This window comes from Numenius arquata, chromosome 5 (genome assembly GCF_964106895.1).
Source record: "Numenius arquata chromosome 5, bNumArq3.hap1.1, whole genome shotgun sequence".
Lineage (NCBI taxonomy): Eukaryota > Metazoa > Chordata > Aves > Charadriiformes > Scolopacidae > Numenius > Numenius arquata.
Window position 1 is genome coordinate 20887834 of NC_133580.1, and position 21133 is coordinate 20908966.

The window sequence follows — 21133 nt, forward strand, 5'->3', positions numbered from 1 at the left end:
CCCCCAGAGTGCCATCTGTCCCAGCTCCCGGCTCCTGTCACCCCAAGAGCTGCTGATGGGATGGTCAATAAGCATCAACTTACTGTTGGCTTCTCTGTACCTGCGAGAGGAGATGCTCCCGCTCTGCAGCAATAAACCCATGCTTTATTCTGGGCTACCAAGTCCTTGCTGTCAAAGGGCTGACTTAGCACAGCACAGACACAGCTCCTCCAGGATGGGAGGAATGCCAAGTCCGAGCACCAGGAGGACACCAGATGGGCACTCAGCAGGGTCAAACACCTCTGCTCTTCATGCCAGGGCTGCTGTGCTCCTCACCTTCACCCATCTCAGCTCCTGTGGATGGGACTCACAGCAGCAGCATGGTCTCCATGGCCGCTGGTGGCCCCTGCGAGCTCCCACCAGCATCCACCTTCATGGAAGAGCGTTCAAGGGTCTGCAGGGACTACAGGCAAACAACTCCTCGCGCTAAGGGTCAGTGAAATAGCAGTAAGAGGTAATTTACCAGTAATGGTGAATCCCTTTGGCATACTGCATTGGCCCTAGCGTAGCTATAAGCCTTAAAGAGACAATATTGGCCCAGTGGCCACCAGATTTTTGTATTTTATTGAAATAGAACAAGCTCTCCCAAGGTTTATTTCCTGGAAAATAAGGTACTTTATCATAAAATCCAATTTAACAAAATGAAACTGAGACACGGTGCCTCTCAAACACCTGGCATTAACTATTTTCAGAAGCAGAGCTACAAATTAGATGGACAATTACTCCAGTGTATCTCTAAATCCCCCATTCTTAAGTTTTCTTAAGAGACTTTGCTTTTATTTTCTTCTGCCACAGAGAACTGGACAGAGACAAAACCTCCCCTCATGACTGCAGGTATTCTGTACGCTCAGATGGTGGAGGGGAGAGGGCTCAAGAGATGGCTGCGGGTGAGGGCCAGGAGGACGGAACTGGGTTCACCATGCCTGCACCAGCAGGGTCACGGGCAGCACCGCCTCGGCCGTCCCCCTGCCCACACCAGGGACACCCCAACCCAGTGCGCAGAGCATCGCAGGCACACGCTCGCAGGTGAGAGAACCACTCATGGTAAATTGACAATGCTTCAGGGAGCAGAGGTTTGGGTCTGGTTTAGTGTTTGACCACCCTTGAGAGGAAAAACACCCCTCCCCCCCCCCCCAAACACACTGTTTCATAGAATGGTTAGAGTTGGAAGGGACCTTAAACATCATCGAGTTCCAACCCCCCTGCCATGGGCTGGGACACCTCCACCAGAGCAGGTTGCTCAAAGCCCCATCCAGCCTGGCCTTAAACACTTCCAGGGATGGGGCAGCCACAGCTTCCCTGGGCAACCTGTTCCAGTGCCTCACCACCCTCACAGCAAAGAATTTCCTCCTAATATCCCATCTAAATCTCCCCTCTTCCAATTTAAAACTATTACCCCTTGTCCTGTCACTACACTTCCTGACAAAGAGTCCCTCTCCGGCTCTCCTGTAGGCTCCCTTCAGATATTGGAAGGCTGCTATGAGGTCTCCCCGGAGCCTTCTCTTCTCCAGGCTGAACAACCCCAGCTCTCTCAGGCTGTCTTCATAGGAGAAGACATGTTTCTTATGTTTACATGGAATTTCCTATGTTTCATTTGTGCCCATTGCCTCTTGTCCTGCCACTGGATACCACTGAGAAGAGCCTGCACCAGTCGTCTTTACCCCGTCAGGAATTTCTAGGGGTGGGTAAGATCCTCCGAGCTGCCCTTCTCCAGGCTGAACAGCCCCGCTCGCTCCGGCTCTCCCCGTGTGCCAGATGGCTCCGAGATCTTCTTCATCCGAACAGCACTTTGCTGGGCTCTCTCCAGTACATCCATGCCTCGTGCTGGGGAACCTTCACACTGAGGGGGCCATCGAGCTGTAGCCCCACCAGCACCGAGGAGCAGGGAAAGGCCACTCCTGACCTGCTGGCCATGCTCTTCTTCCTGTTGGCCCCTTTCTCCTGCATCCTGGGTTACAACTGAGCAGATCTGAGCGAGAGTGTGAGAGTACAGGGTTTAGGAAGCAGAGCCGTACGGTGACGAAGCAGAATTCAGCTTATGAGTATTCCCCTATTTATCTTCCTCTGCTTGAAGTCTTTAAAGGTCACTTACAGCAAGCGCCACACACGAGGATTATTAAGATCTCGCACAACTCCCATGAGCATCTCCCCAGCTCGGACAAAGCAGACAGTGATTAAGAAGAGGATATACACAGCTGCGGATGTCCCACCTGAGGTAAAAGTGCCATTGCTGCCAGGGTCTCAGCCCAGGATTTCACAGGAAAAGTCTGTGTGAAAAGGCAAGAAGAAAAGAAAAAAAACAAAACCAAACAAACAAAACAAAAAAAGTGGTAAAATCTCCTCGTTGTTTTTGAAAAAAATAAAAAAATGGTAAAATCTCCTTGTTGTTTGTTTCCTTGTACAGCTACCCTAAACCAACTGGAAAACAGTATGAAGGGGTCACCACCGTCCAAATAAATCTCTTTCGCAACACACTCCACACGCGAGGTACTGCACTTAAATCAGGCCAATATAAAAATCTTCTTGAACTGTTTGCAGACAGCAGAAGCAAGGGGCTCCAGGGGCAGCTGCGTGGATCTGCTCCTTCTGCAGGAGCAGGTACAGAGCAGTGGTGGAGGCTGTGCCCGTGGCAGGCTGGGGAGTGCTCCGGACCTTCCCAATCGTTTTCCGAGTGCCCCGCGTACAGGTGACCCTCCAGGGCGTTTGTACAACACCAGAGCCATCACAGAGCTCTTCCCTGCCAGAACTGTGCTTGGTCTCCACCCCAACGACAAGGAGGCAGGCACCGGGCAGAAGTCCTCTCCTAAAGGGGATGCTTCCACAGGCAAATGTTTGACCAATCCCAGAAGCAAGACAGGTCCAGCGAGCACGAGGAACTGGTGGATTTAGGGACCTGGCTCTATCGCAGTATTCAGAAGGGCACTGATCACAGACAAGGGAAATGTAGGCAGAACAGGCTGCAGCACGGTCGGGTCTAAAAGAAGCTCTAATTGATACTTATTCTGGAACTCCATGTCACTCCCGAGCCACTTTTCCACATGGAGAAATGAAATCTTGGCCAGCACCCTCCCCAGCTTTCCACCTCTTTCCTCGGAGGTGGAACAGTGACGGCCAGTTGGGGTTCTCCTGCAGAAGGCGTGACAGTGAACCCTCGCAGGCAGCCATCTCCCCTTCCAGAGACAGAAACCTCCCCAGCTTTAGTGGCATCAGCAGAGTGACACCCTCCTGAAGTAAAGCAGAGCACTTTTGCAGGTGTGACAGCAGCTCCCCCCACGTCTCAGGAGATGGCTGTTCTCACGGAGGAGCTCAGATGGGCTGGAGCCTCCCTGTTGACAGAACTCATGGTTTTCTTCCTTTTGTCCACCACCTCGCTTGCTTCACAGAAGACAAGAGTCCTCCAGGATTTGGTAGGCAGATGTTATTCTCAAGGCACCCCGGTGACGAGGAGCACAAGCCCCACTGAACTGGATAATGGAACTACAGCATTTTCACACTTGTGAAAATACAGATTCATGGGTTAGATCCCTAATCAAGGAAACCAAAGGTTATCTTAGAGGAGAGAGCCTGCTGCTGCCTGACAGCAATTTCACAATACGGAGGGCTTGCCAAATGCTGCCTGGGTTCTGAAATCCTTGTGAGAATTTCCTGGGTTTGCACTGGAGCCAAAGGTTAACCATCTTTTACCATAAAAATAAAATAAAATAATAAAAAAAATAATCTATGTTCAAAACAGAGAATGAGGGAACGCAACAGCAGCAGCCTGTTGTCTGGGTCCGTACTCAAAAATTTTTTAGTGCCCTGAATTAGTCCATCCTGTGTTTGTAGCTCTCTCCAGACTGTATCTTATGCCACAGAAATATATTTAGGCTCACAGAAAACAGCCAGGTGCACCAAAAATAGTGTTGTGTTTTTTTTTTTTAAATTGAAAAAAAACCTCTTCTGGTTTCAAGAATAGCATTGAAGGTACCGGGAAAGATTCAAATGAGCAAAAAGTGCACGGATCACAGATAGAAGCAATGGCTGGAGAGAATGAGCAAAGATTGCGTTTTGATAACAACTTCATCCCCACGATCAATGTTCTTTATCGTTTTCCTCAGCTGAAGTAGAGGACCTGTGTTGAAGTATCAGCTGTCGAGGTTCTGGCTTGTTCCACAACGAATCCGCCTGGATGCCGTCCTGAGTAACATGCTCTGACATGCTCTCGGCAATCCCGCTTCAGCAGGGGAGTTGGACTAGATGATCTCTACGGTCCCTTCCAACTCTAAAAAAAATTCAGTGAAATTCAGTGAATCCGTTCAGGCCATGATCAACGCTTCTTGGGCAACCACTAATTTCCAGTCCAGTGCCTGATTAATTTTGTCTACCGCAACGAGATCCAAAAGCATGTCCTCCTATTGGCTGCCGTATCTTCTGAATCAGAAGAAAACCCACCTGATCTTACTGATGTTTTGAATGCCCAGCAACAGTTAATACAAAGTGTTCCTCAGCAGTTGTGTTTTTCTTCAAAGTACAACAGGTCTTTAAGGTCTGTTTCTGCTCTGAATTAGCCTGTTTCTCATTTGAAATGACATTGTTTTCCAAGCTTGGCCGCTTTTAACACAAACATGCAGTAGTTTACTATGAGGAAAAAGAAAAATAAATTTAAGTAAACGAGCACATTCACTCATCAATTATTACTCGTTTGTTACAGAATTAAGTAGAGCACCAAATAACATGGTTTGTGGCAAGTAACAAGACTCTTACGTACACCTGTGACATTACAGCACTAGAGAAATACTCTGCATTTTTGGAGGAGTCTCTGTCCTTCTCAGACAACCCTAGCACACACTGAGGAAGTACACAGCATGTTTGACAGTGTGCTCCCCTCCAGGAGTAGAAAAACCATCACCATGGGTACGAGCATCAACCTACCAGCTCGCCCCATAGTCTGCGGAGAACCAGCTCCCCTGCAGTCTGAAACCCCCACCTGTCCCAAATTTCCCCAAAGCAAATCCACGTACAACCTGAGCAGCACCCTGGATAATGCAGCTCAGGAGGCCTATAACATCTTGTAAGAAGTGTGACCTCAGCAAGAATGTACTGAATTTGTTTTTCCCGAGCAAGTACATACTGTAAGAGTCAATGAGGCCGCCAAATGTTGAGCCCTTTAACTGACAACACTTTAGAGGAAGCTCCAGCAGCACTGAGTTTGAAAAAATATTTGTGCAAGGTCTTTCAGAGCTTTCCACGGATCTAAGTCTTGAGGCTAAAACCACTGAAAAGCCAGAGACGTCTGTCAAAGACACCAATCAACACTCATCCCAGCTGGAGTCTCCATCCCTGGAGATATTAAATGCCTGACTGGACGCGGTCCTGTGCAACTTGCTCTAGCTGGCCTGTCAGATGCGGACTAGTGCTTCAGAGATCCCCCTGAACCTTGAGCATCGTATGATTCTCCAAGAAGCTCTTCTGATAATCCCCATAATACGATGACAGTCTTTATTCAGGAGCGTACCTAAGGATATGGTTAAATTTATGTGTGAACCCTACAAAAGTCAAAGGAGTAACAGTTACTGGAAGCACAAACTTCTCTGCACAGCTCTAAGCGTATGCTTATCACTTACTGCAGTTAAGGAAAAGTTTACCCACAGGCTTAAAAAAGTGCTCAGATCCTTTTCTGGATGGTATTTTGTCTGTTCTTTTGTACGTAGCACTTGGCTTCACTAGTTTTTCGTGCTCCATTTACTTAGTGTTATATTCTGATCGGACTTCCACACAGAAGCCTGAAGCACTGTCGCTAAAGAACACACAGGAAAAAATAACCAGCTTCTAGTCACGTGAACTGAAAAGCCTCTGTAGCATCCTGGCAGTGGGCCACTCCTATCAGCAAAACAAAACAAAATAAAATAAAGCAGAAGTAGCAGCTGTAGTCATTAGCATAAAGAACCTGGAATCACGACCCTGGTACCACGTCCTCAGAACTAGTCAACAGTTCCCTAACAGCCTTCCCGTTCGTTCCCACATTCCCAAGATGAAGCAACGTGCTTATATGCAGCTCTCAAACAAACAAGTTCTCTACCATAACTAGAGAGAGAAAACACAGAGAACGCAGACACTGACACAGTGCAAATTTGCATTGCTCGATACTGCAGTAAAGCATGCAAGTTTGCTCAAGAGACGGCAGCTTAGCTTTCACTTACACTTGCAAGTTCACTTGGAATCAAGTCTGAAGAGTGGCCAGTTTCCAACATTCTCCTAACCACGTGTGCAGCTAATTGCTAATGGCAGGCAAAATCAATTCTGCCATGTCTACAGCTAACGTTCTTATGTTTAATAGTGTTAGCATCATGTCAGTGGCGGAGTTCAGCATCGCTTTCAGTTAAAAAAACCCCCAAAAATCCAACCAACCAAAAGAAAAAGGGTGGGGGCATTTGTTTAACTTGAGAAAACATGACCTGCGCAGCATTTAAAGATCCAATTTTGGCATTATTCATCTACTTGAACTGTTGTTTTTGTCCCCTGCACATGCACTGGGCTGGATGCCCAGCACTGAGAGACAAAAGGCAGTAGAGAAGCAGCTATGTCCCATTAACAGCTGCTTGCTGCCAGGAGCCGGGTACAGCAGGAACTGGGTGTTGAAGGGAAGAGTTCAAGTGACCTGTGACACCCCAATCAGCTCATTTTATTGATCCCTGGGAAGCGACCGAGTTAATTCAGGCATCTCCTGCACCAAGGCCCTGTACAACGGCAATTCCTCACCTCTGCCTCCTGGGAATTCTCAATCCTATTCTTTAAGCTGATTCTCCGTTACATTGATATCAATGCCTTCTGTTAAAGAACAGAAGGTTAAGTAAGCCCTTGGAAGAAACAGTCCGGAAAGGCACCCTGCAGCACAAGGGGAATGGCTTTACTTTTAACAGACCTGCCCCCATGCTTTGCTCGTGTCCAAGGGAACGTCACTTGGGCCCTACCTGATGTACAGAGTGAGGTCACTTGACTGAACAAAACAGGCTCCGCTGAGTAAGTGACATTGACCTGCAAGGAGAAGGTGGAGGCTCCAGATGAAAGCAGAGCCCAGCTGTGTGCGAGGCATCAGGCAAGCCTTGAGGCCCAGCAGGAGGAGAGGAGAGGACAGGACACAGCCCCCCTCAGACTGGAGCACCACTAAACTGACGCAACTTCTGCAAGCAGAGGGAAAGAGGCACTGATTTCCAAACCATTAAAAACCTGCAGCACAGTTCAACTGGGGAATACTAGAACACTGCAGAGGAGCAGCAGAACTGCGAGCGCTAGAAGCTAAATACCAAGAGAAATCGAAGTCAAACATCTTCCTCAAGATCAGCTTTGTTTACCGCCTACACAAGATCCTGGATAATGAAAAACAACAATCTTTTTTTTTTTTTTATAATCACCCGAGTACCGAGCAGGTCCAAGACAGCAACTTAATAGAGCACCTGGCAGCTACAAGGTGAAACCACAGTTCAACTTAGGTCTCCAAAGTCATGTTTAAATCTTAAAAAAAACCCAAACATTCAGATCATTAAGAGGTTACAGAGGAGACTTTGCCTAGAACCTTTAAAACAATGTGCTAAGATGCATGCCATGAATGTTGGAGGATCCTTCCTGAAGCCCACTTAGTCCCGAATCTGCATCAAACCCTGCATGCTGGCAGTGGCCAGGTCTTCAGTCACTCTGAAAAGCTGGGCTTGGACCCATCCTCTTATTTGTATTTCTCACCAGCTAACAAGTGCTCCCTCCTCCTGTTACTCACTACTAATTTTTGCAACTATTTTAACTATAATATGAGGAAAGCAAGAATGGGACAGCAGCACACCTAAAAAAAAATAAGCACACCCCAAAAAACCAATTCAAAGCCCGTATGACTTTTCTTCCAGTCTGGGCTTTTAGTTCCAGAGGCAGGAAGGCCCCATGTGTCAAGACACCAGAGGGACGTACCTCTAAGCACAGTGAGAGTGTTCCTATTGCACAGTGCAGCTTCTGAGCTTGCGTTTGTCACTAAACGTGCAAAGTACCTATAGCGAGCTCAGAGGAATCACAGTCCATTACCGTCTTCTACATATACAACCTAGTACAGAAACTCATTTTTGGAGTCAAAACCCGAATGTCTTCTTGTGCTTTTCCTCATTTCTGTCAATTCAGTGGAGCTCAATGTAACAAAAAAAAAAAAAACCTTGAGAGAGAATTTAGTTCATCTCATCTACAGAGGTATTTTCAAATCTGAGTCACTTACTCCAAGTGTGTCAACAGAAAATAATTTTATATAGCATGTACCAATTTTGTATTTATTTTGTCTGACAATATACCTCTTGCAAGTGCCTTTTCTTGTTCAAGACAATTTTACACAAAGTCACGGTCGAATTCACCTGAGTAAAAAAAGAGTTAAAAGAAGAGTGGAGTCTCACTCCACTCCACTCATCTCCCGCCTTTCCATGCCTTCACTCTTTCGCTAATGGGAAGGAGAGGATTCTTTACACGCTTCTGAAGTTTCCTCCTCACACTAAACTATCATATAACTACTCTTAATTCTGCTTGATGTCCAGTTCCAGTACTCCATTCCCCATTACTTCAGAAAGAAAGCTGTCATCAAAAAAGGAACAAGATCAGGAAAAGCAGAACTCGGAAGTTAACAAGTGTATGCAAGATCAACGATCTGAGAAAAAGGTCAAAACTACTTAGACAAAAGGCAAATTCATGAATCAAAATGGAAAAGAAGCCACGATTTCCAAGTGTGTGACCAAGTTTAATGATACATCTGTTCTCTGAAACACTTGACCATCAATAACATTTCATGGGTTATGATGCCCAGAATGTTACTTCATAGGTGTTTTATATGAATATTTACAAAGACTTTCAAAATTCAGTGGCACTAAACAAACAAGAACTTAAAACTTTAAGCTACAATGCTTAAAAAATGTAAACAGTTTATTTTACATAGCTGTAAAATATAAGAACCTTGTAATGTAGCTTAATTTTATCTGGAAGGTGAATATATCCTGGTGCCCGTGAACAAGGAATGAGAGAATTCTTTACACAAGTATTGTGCTCCAGTGTGCAAAAAATTATATATAAGAAAGGCATCTAAAGTCCACAATAATTAGAAGACAACAAAAAATTTTTCACGTCCTGAAGTTGAGAAATTTATAAAAACATTTACACATGGTTGCTGACCCATCAAAAACTTGCATAACTTAAAATTCTGAACAATAGCTACTACAAATTCAAGATCTTTCTCAAATGGAATTTTGTGCAAAGATCAGATGAGATCACTCAGCATTTTTCCAGCCATACCTCCAACACTCCCTTCCCATCCCCGTTCCTGACATCTAGTGGCAACAAGCACCACTAAAATCCTTTTGATATATGTTGAAATTAGTGCATGTAACCAAAAGGCACACACATGTGTGAATACATTTTCGTGCAGAAACCTGCGCAGGTTCACAATTACGTTGCAAAACGACTGTTTGTAGAAATTTTAGAGTCTAATGTTTGGCAGGATTATTCTTACACATTCCTTTTTATTCTACAAGCCCAGGTGTTAATAGGTAGACACTGCTCTCCAAGGATCCAATATTTGAGTAGCCTTAAAATAAAGATTTGAAAATAAATCAGCCTGTAACATTATTATATTAGATACTTTGCTTTTGCCCGCATTATTTATGGAATTTCAATCCCACAGTACCATAGCTTTACGCTGTCAGTTGCAAAATAACTAGGATACATATTTCTTTTTGTTAATGAAGACTTTGATTGCTCCAGTAAAGTCAGCCGATAAAAGCACTTCTGTGTGGTCTGTCTTCAAAGCTCCTTAATAAGGAAAGAGAATAAACTGTTAGTTCATTAAATCAAAAATATAAATCAAACTCTCATTAAAATATAATCTATTACTGTGACACTCTTCTTCCTCTATCACATTCCGGTTATCTAGCCAATACTTCAAAAAACATCTGCGTTTCTAGGAGAGGGACTTTTTCACTATATATTGGTACAACTCTACCTCCTAACAGCTCAAGTGTGAAAACAATAATCCTGAAGGACAACAGCTATGCCCCTCGCTTCACATTCTCTCGAGTTTTATCAGTGCCAAAATGTTCAATTGCTAAGGCAGTCCATGCAAAGACTTTTCATCTCAAGAAGCCCTCCTTCCAAATTAAAATTACTCTTCATAATCTTTTCCTCCTCATACCATGTATCAAGCAGAGCTCATCTTAAACACCTACCAGAGGGTATGGTATCTGATGCTTCACAATCTTCTCCCTTACTTTCAGCCTCTTGCTTTTCAGAAGTTTCCAGTGACACCATCAAACCAGGATTGGGAGCAAAAATCGCAGATGTGACCACTGCATTGTGCGCTTCAGAAAGACAATCAAACTTTGATTACCTTGTTTCAAGGAATTGTTAATTTTACAAGAATAACAAATAAATAAATTTTAGTAAATATCCAATAACCGCAGTGCCAGGTAAGCTCATCATTCAAGGAGAAGTTGTCATTGTTTTATAAGCTTAGGGATTTTGGAAGTTCCTGTACGTGCCCAAAACTAACTGGCAAGAACTCCAAAACATGTTTCATGTAAATATATGGCCCTGCATTTCCCAAAGACTGTGTGTGCGTAGGAAATAAAAGAGAGTTTGCATTGTTTTCAAAGCCACTTTTAGAAAAAGGATGGAAAGATCGATAACTATTTTGATTACCACACTTACACAACCAAGTTCTGCCAGCAAAACATTATATTCATTCAGAATCTCTTACTGAAGCTGGACAAACTCTCAGCTACTCTGTCTCTTGCCATCCCAATCACACATCTGTAGTTTCCTGTGGACAAGGTTTTCTGACAGAGCCCACGCACCAAAAATCCAATTACAATGCATCTTGCTAGTAATTTGTTCAAACTAAATGAATAGCACTGCTGAGCAAAGAAAAATGGGAAGATAAAAATATTTATTTTTTGAAATCATATAAAAGTTTCAATAAAACAAAAATCAAAAGTTGATTTTTACCTTTAATGCCTTCCCAGAAGTCATTGCGGTCTCTTCTTACAGATGTAAACTTGCTCAAGTCATGGTATGTGCTCCAAATATAAACATATTTATCTTCTGAACCACTCACAATGTAGGTAAAGTCATGGCTAAAGATTTAAACAAGGAAAAACATTACTTTTCTCAGCTGTTCAAGCAACCGTTACAGTAGCTCCCCAGATGACTTGCAGCTTTATAAGTGCAATCAGGCTAAGTTCACAATCCAATCCGATCCTTTATTGCAGTGAATGCAGCTCAAAAACCCACGCAGTCCCTAACTGGACGTGCCTGCAGCGTCCCGACGCTGCCCCTCTGGAAGAAAAATGTGGTTCTGGTGAACAGCCACACGGGAGCTGCTCTGCCGCAGATCCCCACGGAGAAGAGGGTTAGTCTAACAGCTGGACTCAGCAACAAGAAAATGGCATCATCTTTAAGTGCAATTTGCACCTGCTTGAGTCTGGAACCTGTGTGAACACCTGAGACTGTTTAACAGGAATTGTTTACAACACAATCATAGGCAAAAAAAATATAAATATATACACACAGGTGGAAGATGAAAGGCATTCAACAGGATTGGAACCAGATGACTGTATAATGCACACTGACAGAGACAAAACAGTACCTGGAAATTCAACTCACGTATTTACTTTTAATTTACCCACTGCACAAGTATGTCACATATCTAAACTCTAACACTAACTATGCTACAGCCCTGTAAGTAGAGATAACTTAATTTGGGAAATTAATCTTGAGCAGGAGGGCTGGACAAGATCACCTCCAGAGATCCCTTCAACCTCAGCCATTCTGTGAAATACCTGGTCAGCCTTAAAGATGCTTTCAAAAACCACAGGTGACCGTCAAGACCAAATCTGGAACTATTCCTTAAGCACTGCTGCCCTCCTCTGCTCAAACATCCAGGTTAAACAGACAGCCAAGCATCCTCCCCTTTCGCATCTGCAAGGCTCAAGGAGGGAACAGAAAAAACATTCTTCTCCCTCTACTCCCTCTCTTTTACTGCCTTAAAAAAACTGTTTCTACAACAGTCACAGTAATATACTCAAACTCAGGAAAGCATCTTAGGACAGCACAGAGGAAAAAAGAATTCCAACTCAGATTTGCAGGCTGTTTCCTGACAGTGATGATACACAGGCAGTAGCCAACAGCCTTGGGCTACAGTTGGGTGACCAACACCTCTGCAACAATACCTGACAAACTTAAGGAAATAAACATTATTTATGATGGGGGGGGAGAAATGCGGTGTCCCAGCCCCACCAGTTCTAGCACAGTTCCTGTATTTCCAGCAATAGTAGTGGCCATGCATCGCACTGCATTCACCTGTTCACAGAAGCTCCCTGCTCACAGGCAGCTTTCTCATTCTTGACCAGAGCTTCCAGTTAGCTCTGTATTCTGAGCCAAGCGACATTTCAGAGGCTCAGTATAATATCAAGGTACAGAGATTATTTAAACAAAAGCCTCTGTCCTTCAGCCATAGTATTTCCCAAATCCAACAACTCCATTGCTATAATAGTGTCTTACCTAAAGCTGGCTTTGATTTGGCTGCTGCTGTTGACATAACCTTTGTATTTCATAGATAAAGACAGATCTCTTAGGTCATACAATCTGATTCTGGAATCATTTGATGTCACTAGAATCTAGAAAATTAATTAAATAAATAAAATTAGAAGTGGAAACCATTAGCATGCCCAAGAAGGAGCAATATAGTTCATTCAAACTGTCAAAATTCCAGTTCTTTTGATAAAAAAGAAGTAACATAGACAAAGAATAGGCCCAAAGAAGCAGAAGAAGATTTAGGACGATGATAATTTCTTTCTGATCTTCTGTCAGTGGACAGAAGATAACTTCACTGTCAAGATCATCCTGACTGGTCTGAACCAGAACAGCTGCTCTTCACTGAAGTAAAAGATGGGCCCAAAGAACAGCCATCACTTTGCAAAGGTTATTTAGGAACACATTCCACAATAACAGCAGCTGTTCCAGTGAGGTACACTTCCGAAGCATCGTGACCCATCAGTCACAGGGGCCACCATCGACTATATAAACAAATGGGCTTTTCTCTCTGTTGATACAAGTTTGCTTCCTTTTAACATTTTTCAGATCAGACGCTTAAATGTACTTATAAGAAACAGAGAAGTCTATGAGAGGGTTGTCAAAATGCATAAAGGCATTGGGCTGATCAGCCCTTTTACAGTACCTTAGAAGTGGAGCAGACGGCAGGTTAGCAGTAAGTCTCAGGATGATGCTAGCAAAGGGGTACAGCGGAGTAGCAGACAAATATTGACTCCTTACCTAATCATTTTATGCTACAAAATTGTGACAATTCTTGGAACACTATCACCATCAGATTATAGGACTTCCTATTTGTTTTCAAAAGAGTTCACGCTAAGCTGTGTCATTACATCATCTGATATGCCAATGCGCAGCATCTGATGCAAACCCAAAGGCACTACTGATTTCTGAATCTTCTGCATGTCTTCGGAATTAAGTCATTTATGTGTCACTGAGAAGAGTATAATATAGGTGACAACAGCTGATCTGCTACTCTAACAGAGCCAGCTGTTGACCCCACATCACCCCTGAAACTTTCCATATGTGACAAACTCTTCAGCTTTAGATTATGCCTTTAACACTCAATAGCATGTTTTGTTTTTCTTCCACGATGAGTATTTGACCCTTTCAACACAGGACTTCAGTTTAGACTGGAACTAAACAAAAGGAGATTCTGAAGAACAGAGCACGCTTGTTTGTATACCAGTTTCCAAGTTTTCAGCATTTTTTAAGCTTCTGTATGAAGCACGTTTCCAAATGAATATTAAATTTGAGAAAGGCTAGTTATGCCAAAGAAGTTTTCACTGAAAGCCACTGTAAGCATTTTATCAACCTTACATTGACCAAAGTGTAATGTCATTAAAAAAAAAAATTCTGTTCTACCACTATTTAGTACTCTATTAGTCTAAATCAGCAAAGAGTAGTGCTCATTTTAGTAGTGCTAAAAGACTTCTGATTTAAGTCAGTGACTATAAACGCGACTTAGCACAGACTTACTAAACACTAGATACAAATATCAGACCACAGTATCAGTGCAGCTTTGGCTTGGAAGTCAGTACCTTATTCTCTCCAGGCAAGGGTTCAATGCCAGTAATTTTTCTTCCAACTCTATTTCTGCCTCTGGTAGAACGCACATGTATTTGTGTATGGTACTTCAAGTGCTGAAAAGATATTAAAATTTATCCTGATTTGAAATAATTGTGTAAAAACTTTAAACTATTTTGCTTCAAATTGTTTCGCTTGAAACTATTTTCTAATACATTTGTTTCTTGATATTTAAATAAGCACGACTTTTAAATCCATTAGTTATTTAACATGAAAAAAATACATAGTCTCAAAACCATTTTACCTCTGTGTCATAGAAGATGCATCTTCCATCGTATGTGCCTATGACTGCGTATTTGCCATTCTGACAGAAGTTGGCAGCTGTAATCAATTTTGTCTGTCCATCTACTTCATTCCATAATGCCACTTTTTTGTCAGGAATGTTCCAGAGTCGGAGTTTCCCATCCAATGAACCACTTAAGAAGTACCTGTCATCCTGAGAGGACAAACTACATTAACCTCCGCTTGCGCTGCGAGTATGCCCTGATTTCCGTAAAGCCTTCCCGCCCCATTTCCGAACAGCTTCTCTCCAGATCCTCCCAAATAAGAGCTCTCAGGTGAGTTGATTATAATGTTTAAGAAGGTTGAAAAGACAACATTAAAATTACTGGTAAATGGAGTTCAATTTCTTACAGATTTTTGACAAGATTGCACGCATGCGGCGTGCGTGCCTCAAGTCAGAAAACTGTTCTCTGTTACCACAGTTACTTTTTACCCTCTCAACGTAAGTTAGAAAAATACCAACCTTGTCAGGAGTTGAAAGCTCCTTTCATAGTTCCTGATACCTCTACCAGTTATGTACGTTCAGGGAACACCAAAAAATGCTTTTCCTCTTCGTGAGTTTTCTTAATATTAGGAAGCTTTATTACAGTATTTTTTAAAAATCATCAAATAAGATAGATTGAAGGGACCACTGGAGGTGGTCAGTCCACCTCCCCTGCTCATGGCAAGGACAGCCTTGAAAGTTTGATCAGGTTGTAAGAGGGTTATATCCTGTCAAGTTTTAAACATCCCCAAGGATTCTGTGATCTCTGGACAATCTGTTCTATTTCCTTATGATGTTTTCCACTAATATTTAATCACAACATCCCTCGATGGAAATTCTGACTTATCTATACCAGCTGTGACGTTATAGACAATTCACTTTCCACATCATGCCCACAAATGGTTAAACCACACGGACACTCCTGGTGAAGTTTAGTGAAAATGAACACCTAAATTCCGGCATATTATCCAATAGGGATATTTTTAAAGTGCACAAACTCTACTATTCAATTATTATTTTAATTGAAAATAAAGGAGGATGACTCTTGTAATTTCAAACCTCTCTAGAAGGAAGAGAGCAATTACACTTACCCTTGGATGGAATGCTATAGCAGTGACAAAATCTATATGCTGGAAACAGCAAAGACATTCTCTTCTTGATATGTGCCATAATCTGACAGTTTTGTCCATAGAAGAAGAAAGCAAGAAGTAATTCTGTGAAACAACAGAATTCCACCGCTATTAATAGACACAAAAGTAACAGGAAGTCCAGAAGCAATCCGATCAGTAAAGTCTTACCGATTTCTCTGTTGCCATGAAATTCAAGATTTTATCCTTTCAGATAAAATGTTTTATCCAAATTATCACTACTGATTGGTGCTTTCCTTAAGCCCAGCACACTGATGCTCAGTTACAGAAAATTTTCTGGAAGAACCTCACTGGAAACGTCAACTACATGAAAAGTAGTTACAGCATTCAGAGGAGAATGAACCTGCTTCGGCAGGGGAGTTGGACTAGATGATCTTTATGGTCCCTTCCAACTCTAAAAATTCAGTGAAATTCAGTGAAATTCAGAAACAGCACCACAGGCTTCAGAGAAGGGGTGAGAGTCTCTCCCACCTAAGACCCTTCAGCCAGACTGTGCTCTTAAAATTACAACTGTATTCCAGTGTGGAGAGTTAACTGAATAAGCTTTATATGAAGCATTTTGAAAGTTAAGCACAAGGTAATTCTCTAACTTTACGATATATGTATATATTCGGCAACTTTAGAATCTGTACACTGCATAAAAACAGTGGAGCACACTGAAGACAAGAAAAGCATCAACACCAAAAATGAGAAGTCCCACAGCTCAGTGGGAAGTCCTTCCACTCTAAACAACTTAACTCCACGATTGAATACAAAATTGTAATTGTAAATAGCTCAAATTTAACTTTTTTTTTTTTTTAAAGACGACTTACTTATCAAAGCCCAGGAAGTTTGTTCATTTTATCTGAAGTATTTCAGCTGGAACGAGTGTCGTCTCTACAAACCTTTTCTCTTAATTTCAATGACATTTCAGTTCCATTTTCTTTAGATGTATGGTTCTGATGGCAATTGACAGAAGAAAAAAACGAAAACACAGGAGAACTGTGCAGTCTGTATTAAAGTGACTTACTTTGGACCAGGAGAGATCAAGAAGATCTGCTGTGTGTCCTTTGTATTTGCAAAACGGTCGTTGACGAAACGGGGCATTTTTATCATCTGGGTCTTCATCAACTCCACTGCAAATCTATCAAGAAGAGTAGAGAAACATCAGAAACATCAGAAAATATTAGCTGGAAAAATTAACAATAAAACAATTACCGCTGACAAAAAGTACAGGGCTCATAACAATCTGAAGAACAACTCTTAAGACTTTAAAATAAACAAAACAACAATAATAAACAACCAAAAGTAAATTTCAAGTACAATCGGCTGTGAAATATCACCTTGAAATTCCAAAATTAAGCAGCTCTACATTTTCCATCCATACACGTTTTGCTCAATGAGATAAGCTTGAGAGCAATTTAAGCAAACATCTTAAAATAAGCTTTGGAAAAAAGTATATCAACCTTGAAAACTGCATTCCAATTTAGGATACGAACTGTGAGTTAAAGTTTCCACGCTTCTAGCGCGCATCAAGAATGGTAACTTCCTAATAAGAGACCCTTTCAGAATAAACAGGTGCAAACTAAAGCTAGAAGTTCCTATACAAAAGCTCTCCAGCAAAAGTAACTCAAACCAACATCACCGGTGCGTGTGGCTAAGTAAGCGTATCCACTTACCTAAGGAAAGGAAATACCCACCCCGCCTTACCCAAGCAGTGCACATTAAATAACGCTACTGCTAAAATCTTTGCTTAACCCTGATTTTGTCATCCGTTTCTTACACTACTGGTAACCAAGTGCACGGAAAAAACCCAACACTTTAATACACTGATTTTCATGGCAGGTTTACCAAAGTATCTGAACACTCTACAAGTAACAGCGTCTCAATACCTTTGGTCAATCATATTCCATTTTATTTTACACAGAAGAGAAAAATTAAAAAATGCCAGGTTTTATCATGCTGCTGAGCACCCCATTGTTCAGCTTGGCCTTCCTCAGAAAAGTCATCATCAAGTCAGATGTTAACCTTAGTTAATGCTCTGAGGCAAAACACCAAGACAGGAAATTCAACAATGTGGGGTTTTTTTTTCCCTTTAGCATTTCACTCAGAAACCTGCTTCGGGAGGCAAGTTCCCTGGCAGAAGGCCGCGGCAAAGCCACACAGATTTTGTAATGCAGGAAGTTTAGCGACTTTCTTTCCTGCTTGCACCCTGTACACATGGGCTAACAGTACGTGACTGAAGCTGTCTATTGATAGGACAGTTTGTCTGCGTCTCAAAGACACAGGCCAAGAACTCTCGGATAAAACGATGAAGATCTGGCATTACAGAACAGTGCAACCCCCCCCAGCTCTTCCTCTCCCAATACCTAGTGTACATACCCCCGCATCTGTATCGGACTTTGAAGAATTCAGACTCTCTTGAGATGGGGAGGGAGAGACACGGCCTAGAACACAGGCAGAAACACCATGGTCAACTCTAAATTCCCAAATAACTGGAATTTCTACTGTTTTAGAGCTTTGGTGATGCCTAGAAAGATACCTTCTGTGTTGTACTTCATTCGCATGTTATTGAAATAGTCAAAAGCATTCTTTAAAACCCATATTCTTACTACGTTGTCCTGTCCTGCAGATGCAAGTAATCGACCACAGTGAGAGAACTTCATTGTCCAAACAGCACCCTGTCAAAATAAAATGATCGTTGTTAAAAATACGTAAGTTTTTTTGGTGTAGAAAAAGGAATTTTTTCTATAACGTAAACTGACAAGATTTAGGACATACACAAGATATCACAAGTAAAATAAATTGTAGATCAAAACACTGAAAAGCAATTGTTAAAACTGGCGGGTTGAGCAACATACTTGCAAAAACAGTTTGAAAGGAAAAGCCCACGGGGCGGATTCCTGTAGGAGAAGAGTTACGGGAGCTCAGGGCTACCACAGCATTCTACATAAAACTGGTACAATTAGTAACAGCCAGCAAGGCAGGGTTCAGAGTGACTTAGAACCTGCTATTTGCTTTGTAGAATCAGCAAGTATTTGTAGCTGCACTTGAAGTTAGCACAAGCTGTGCTATCACTTTCTTTTAAATAGAAATTGTGCTTGGTTACATCAATTCTGGCAACCAAAATGAGTACTACATATATTTCTTAAATTCAGAACTGACATAAGGATTTTGCAAAGCTTGTGAAGACAACAATTCTTTCTGCCTTGCAAACTCTGAAGAGTCAGTAGTCATTAAAACACAGAACCACACAAGCAATAATTCCACTTCCTCCTGTTCTTTAGAATCACAGAATCATCCAGATTAGAAGGGACCTTTCAGATCAAGTCCAACCATCAACATAACGCTGCCCAAGCCACCACTAACCCATGTCCCTCAGCACCATGTCTGCCCGGCTTTTAAATACCTCCAGGGATAGGAACTCCACCACTTCCCTGGGCAGCCTGTTCCAAGGCTTGACAACCCTTTTGGTGAAGAAATTTTCTGTAATATCCATCCTAAACTTTCCCTGGTGCAACTTGAAGCCATTTGCTCTTGTCCCATCACCTGTTCCTTGGGAGAAGAGACCAACCCCCCCCGGCTACACCCTCCTTTCAGGGAGTTGGAGAGAGCAAGAAGGTCTCCCCTCAGCTTCCTTTTCTCCAGGCTGAACACCCCCAGCTCCCTCAGCCGCTCCTCACAAGACTTGTGCTCCAGACCCCTCACCAGCTCCGTTGCCCTTCTCTGGACATGCTCCAGCCCCTCAATGTCTTTCCCGTCGTGAGGGGCCCAAAACCCTTTTTGGATGCTTTTGAGAAATTTCCTAGGTTTTAAGAAGTCAGATACTGGCATGACAGAAACTAACACAGACTGATTACCACTAGGACTGGAAACTTTAGTTGTGGATGACAAGCACGAACTCCACAGGCAACAAACTGACTGCATTAGGTCATTATCCTTAGCCTAACACTTAAAGATGGGGGACTGTTTCAACTGTTATCTGACAGTTGCTGTCAGCAGAAGAATCTGTGAAGCCAGGAATACTAGCATGTATTTCAGACTCTGCAGGGAAGCATGCACACTTCAAACAGGGATGAATAAAAACAGGCATCTCTGCAAATATCATAACCCAGTCTCTCCCCTCCTTACCATTCTGATCCACATACCCCATTAATCTGTCCCCAGTTTTGCCTCAGGAACCTATGTAATATTTCTATTTAATACTTGTGTTCATATCTCTAATAGGCAGACTAGTTTATTTGCTGAGTAGGTCAACCTTGCTGCTCTGTGCTCAGTTCTGGTAGTGGAACATAGCCTATTTCAGCCTAAATTTGTAATTGCAACAACCAAGAAACCAAATACCACTCGATACCAAAACTCTTCAAGGAAAAGCTCTTGAGAATCCCTGAAGCCCGAATATCTACAGACCTTCCTTTTTTTCCTCTGAAGATTTGATCAAACAGCCAACTTCTCATTTCTTGCCAGAATGTTATTTTCCAGAATGAAACTGCTCTTCAAGAAGAATAAACCCAACAGTAATTTCCGGAGGTCACCAAGTAGATGAAAACTGAAAGTTGAAACTCAGGCTGAACAGATTCAGCAAAATCACAGATGAAACTTGAGAGACCTACCATGTGCTCTCCACTGAGATCCTGAACAACTTTAATTTGTTCAAAATCGTAAGGTCCCTTGAAGCCATGTGCTGCTTTGAACTTAACTGGTCTTGTATATGGCATCCCTTCATCATCACTGGAAGAGGGATCATCTTGATCTGTATGGAAGACTAAGAGGAACACAAATTCAGCAGTACTTATCACAGCACACATTTAATCTAATAGTAAGCAAATTGCCAATGCTTTTTGGTAGCAGGTTAGTCTTGAATTAGCAAATTTTTATAGGCAATTAAGATCTTAAAGCAGAACAAGAACACTGTTCTATCAAAGTCTAAAAATACAGCTTCACTAATTTTAGGTTTCAGTGAATCCAAACACTGAACACTCAAAATAAGAGCTGCGATCCATTTTTATTTAGCCCCTTTCTTTGCACCAGGTCTTGCACTCAGCAAACCCTGCACTAAGTCATTTCTGTCAGTTTAATGTGTGCTAAAATTATCCATTTCATTGTATTGGTTTCTTCTGACCGAATACACTGAAATGGCCTGGTGATTTGTACACAAAGCGTAAGAATTGCAAAATTGCTGGGGCAAACAGCCAGTGGCAACGTTAGATGCTGAAGTACAGCAGTTCTATGGCACTTCTCTCAGGCTGTGGTTCGACCGGCTTACTGCAGTACTAGAAGTCTGTCTGAACGAAACCCTGATGAAAGAAGAAGGGGAGAATTCAGTCGTAATTGGGAAATCTAACAAGAGCTCAAACTATAGGAGAATTCTAATGGTGGCTCTGGTTGTCAGAAAACAATCTGATTATATTAAAGTAAGGAAGACAACCTCCACTTCTACCTTTGCTGGAATAACTTTCCAAAAAGGTTTACATTTTGATACGCAGACAGCTTTCTAACAGCACAACAAAAATTATAG

General features: G+C 42.3%; 1 protein-coding gene across 1 annotated transcript in view; it reads right to left on the reverse strand.

Moving 5' to 3' along the window:
- Positions 1-8761: 8761 nt before the first annotated feature.
- Positions 8762-21133, reverse strand: part of WDR44 (WD repeat domain 44) — a 28753-nt gene continuing 16381 nt past the window's right edge. Inside the window, exons 10-20 of the mRNA XM_074147400.1 lie at positions 20229-20380; positions 18158-18296; positions 17998-18062; positions 16646-16759; positions 15580-15702; positions 14468-14659; positions 14178-14279; positions 12589-12704; positions 11035-11162; positions 10257-10388; positions 8762-9843 (exon numbers count right to left, since the gene is read on the reverse strand). Coding sequence (XP_074003501.1) covers positions 9749-9843; positions 10257-10388; positions 11035-11162; positions 12589-12704; positions 14178-14279; positions 14468-14659; positions 15580-15702; positions 16646-16759; positions 17998-18062; positions 18158-18296; positions 20229-20380 — 1358 coding nt within the window. The 3' untranslated portion in view covers positions 8762-9748. The remainder of the gene's footprint in view (positions 9844-10256; positions 10389-11034; positions 11163-12588; positions 12705-14177; positions 14280-14467; positions 14660-15579; positions 15703-16645; positions 16760-17997; positions 18063-18157; positions 18297-20228; positions 20381-21133) is intronic.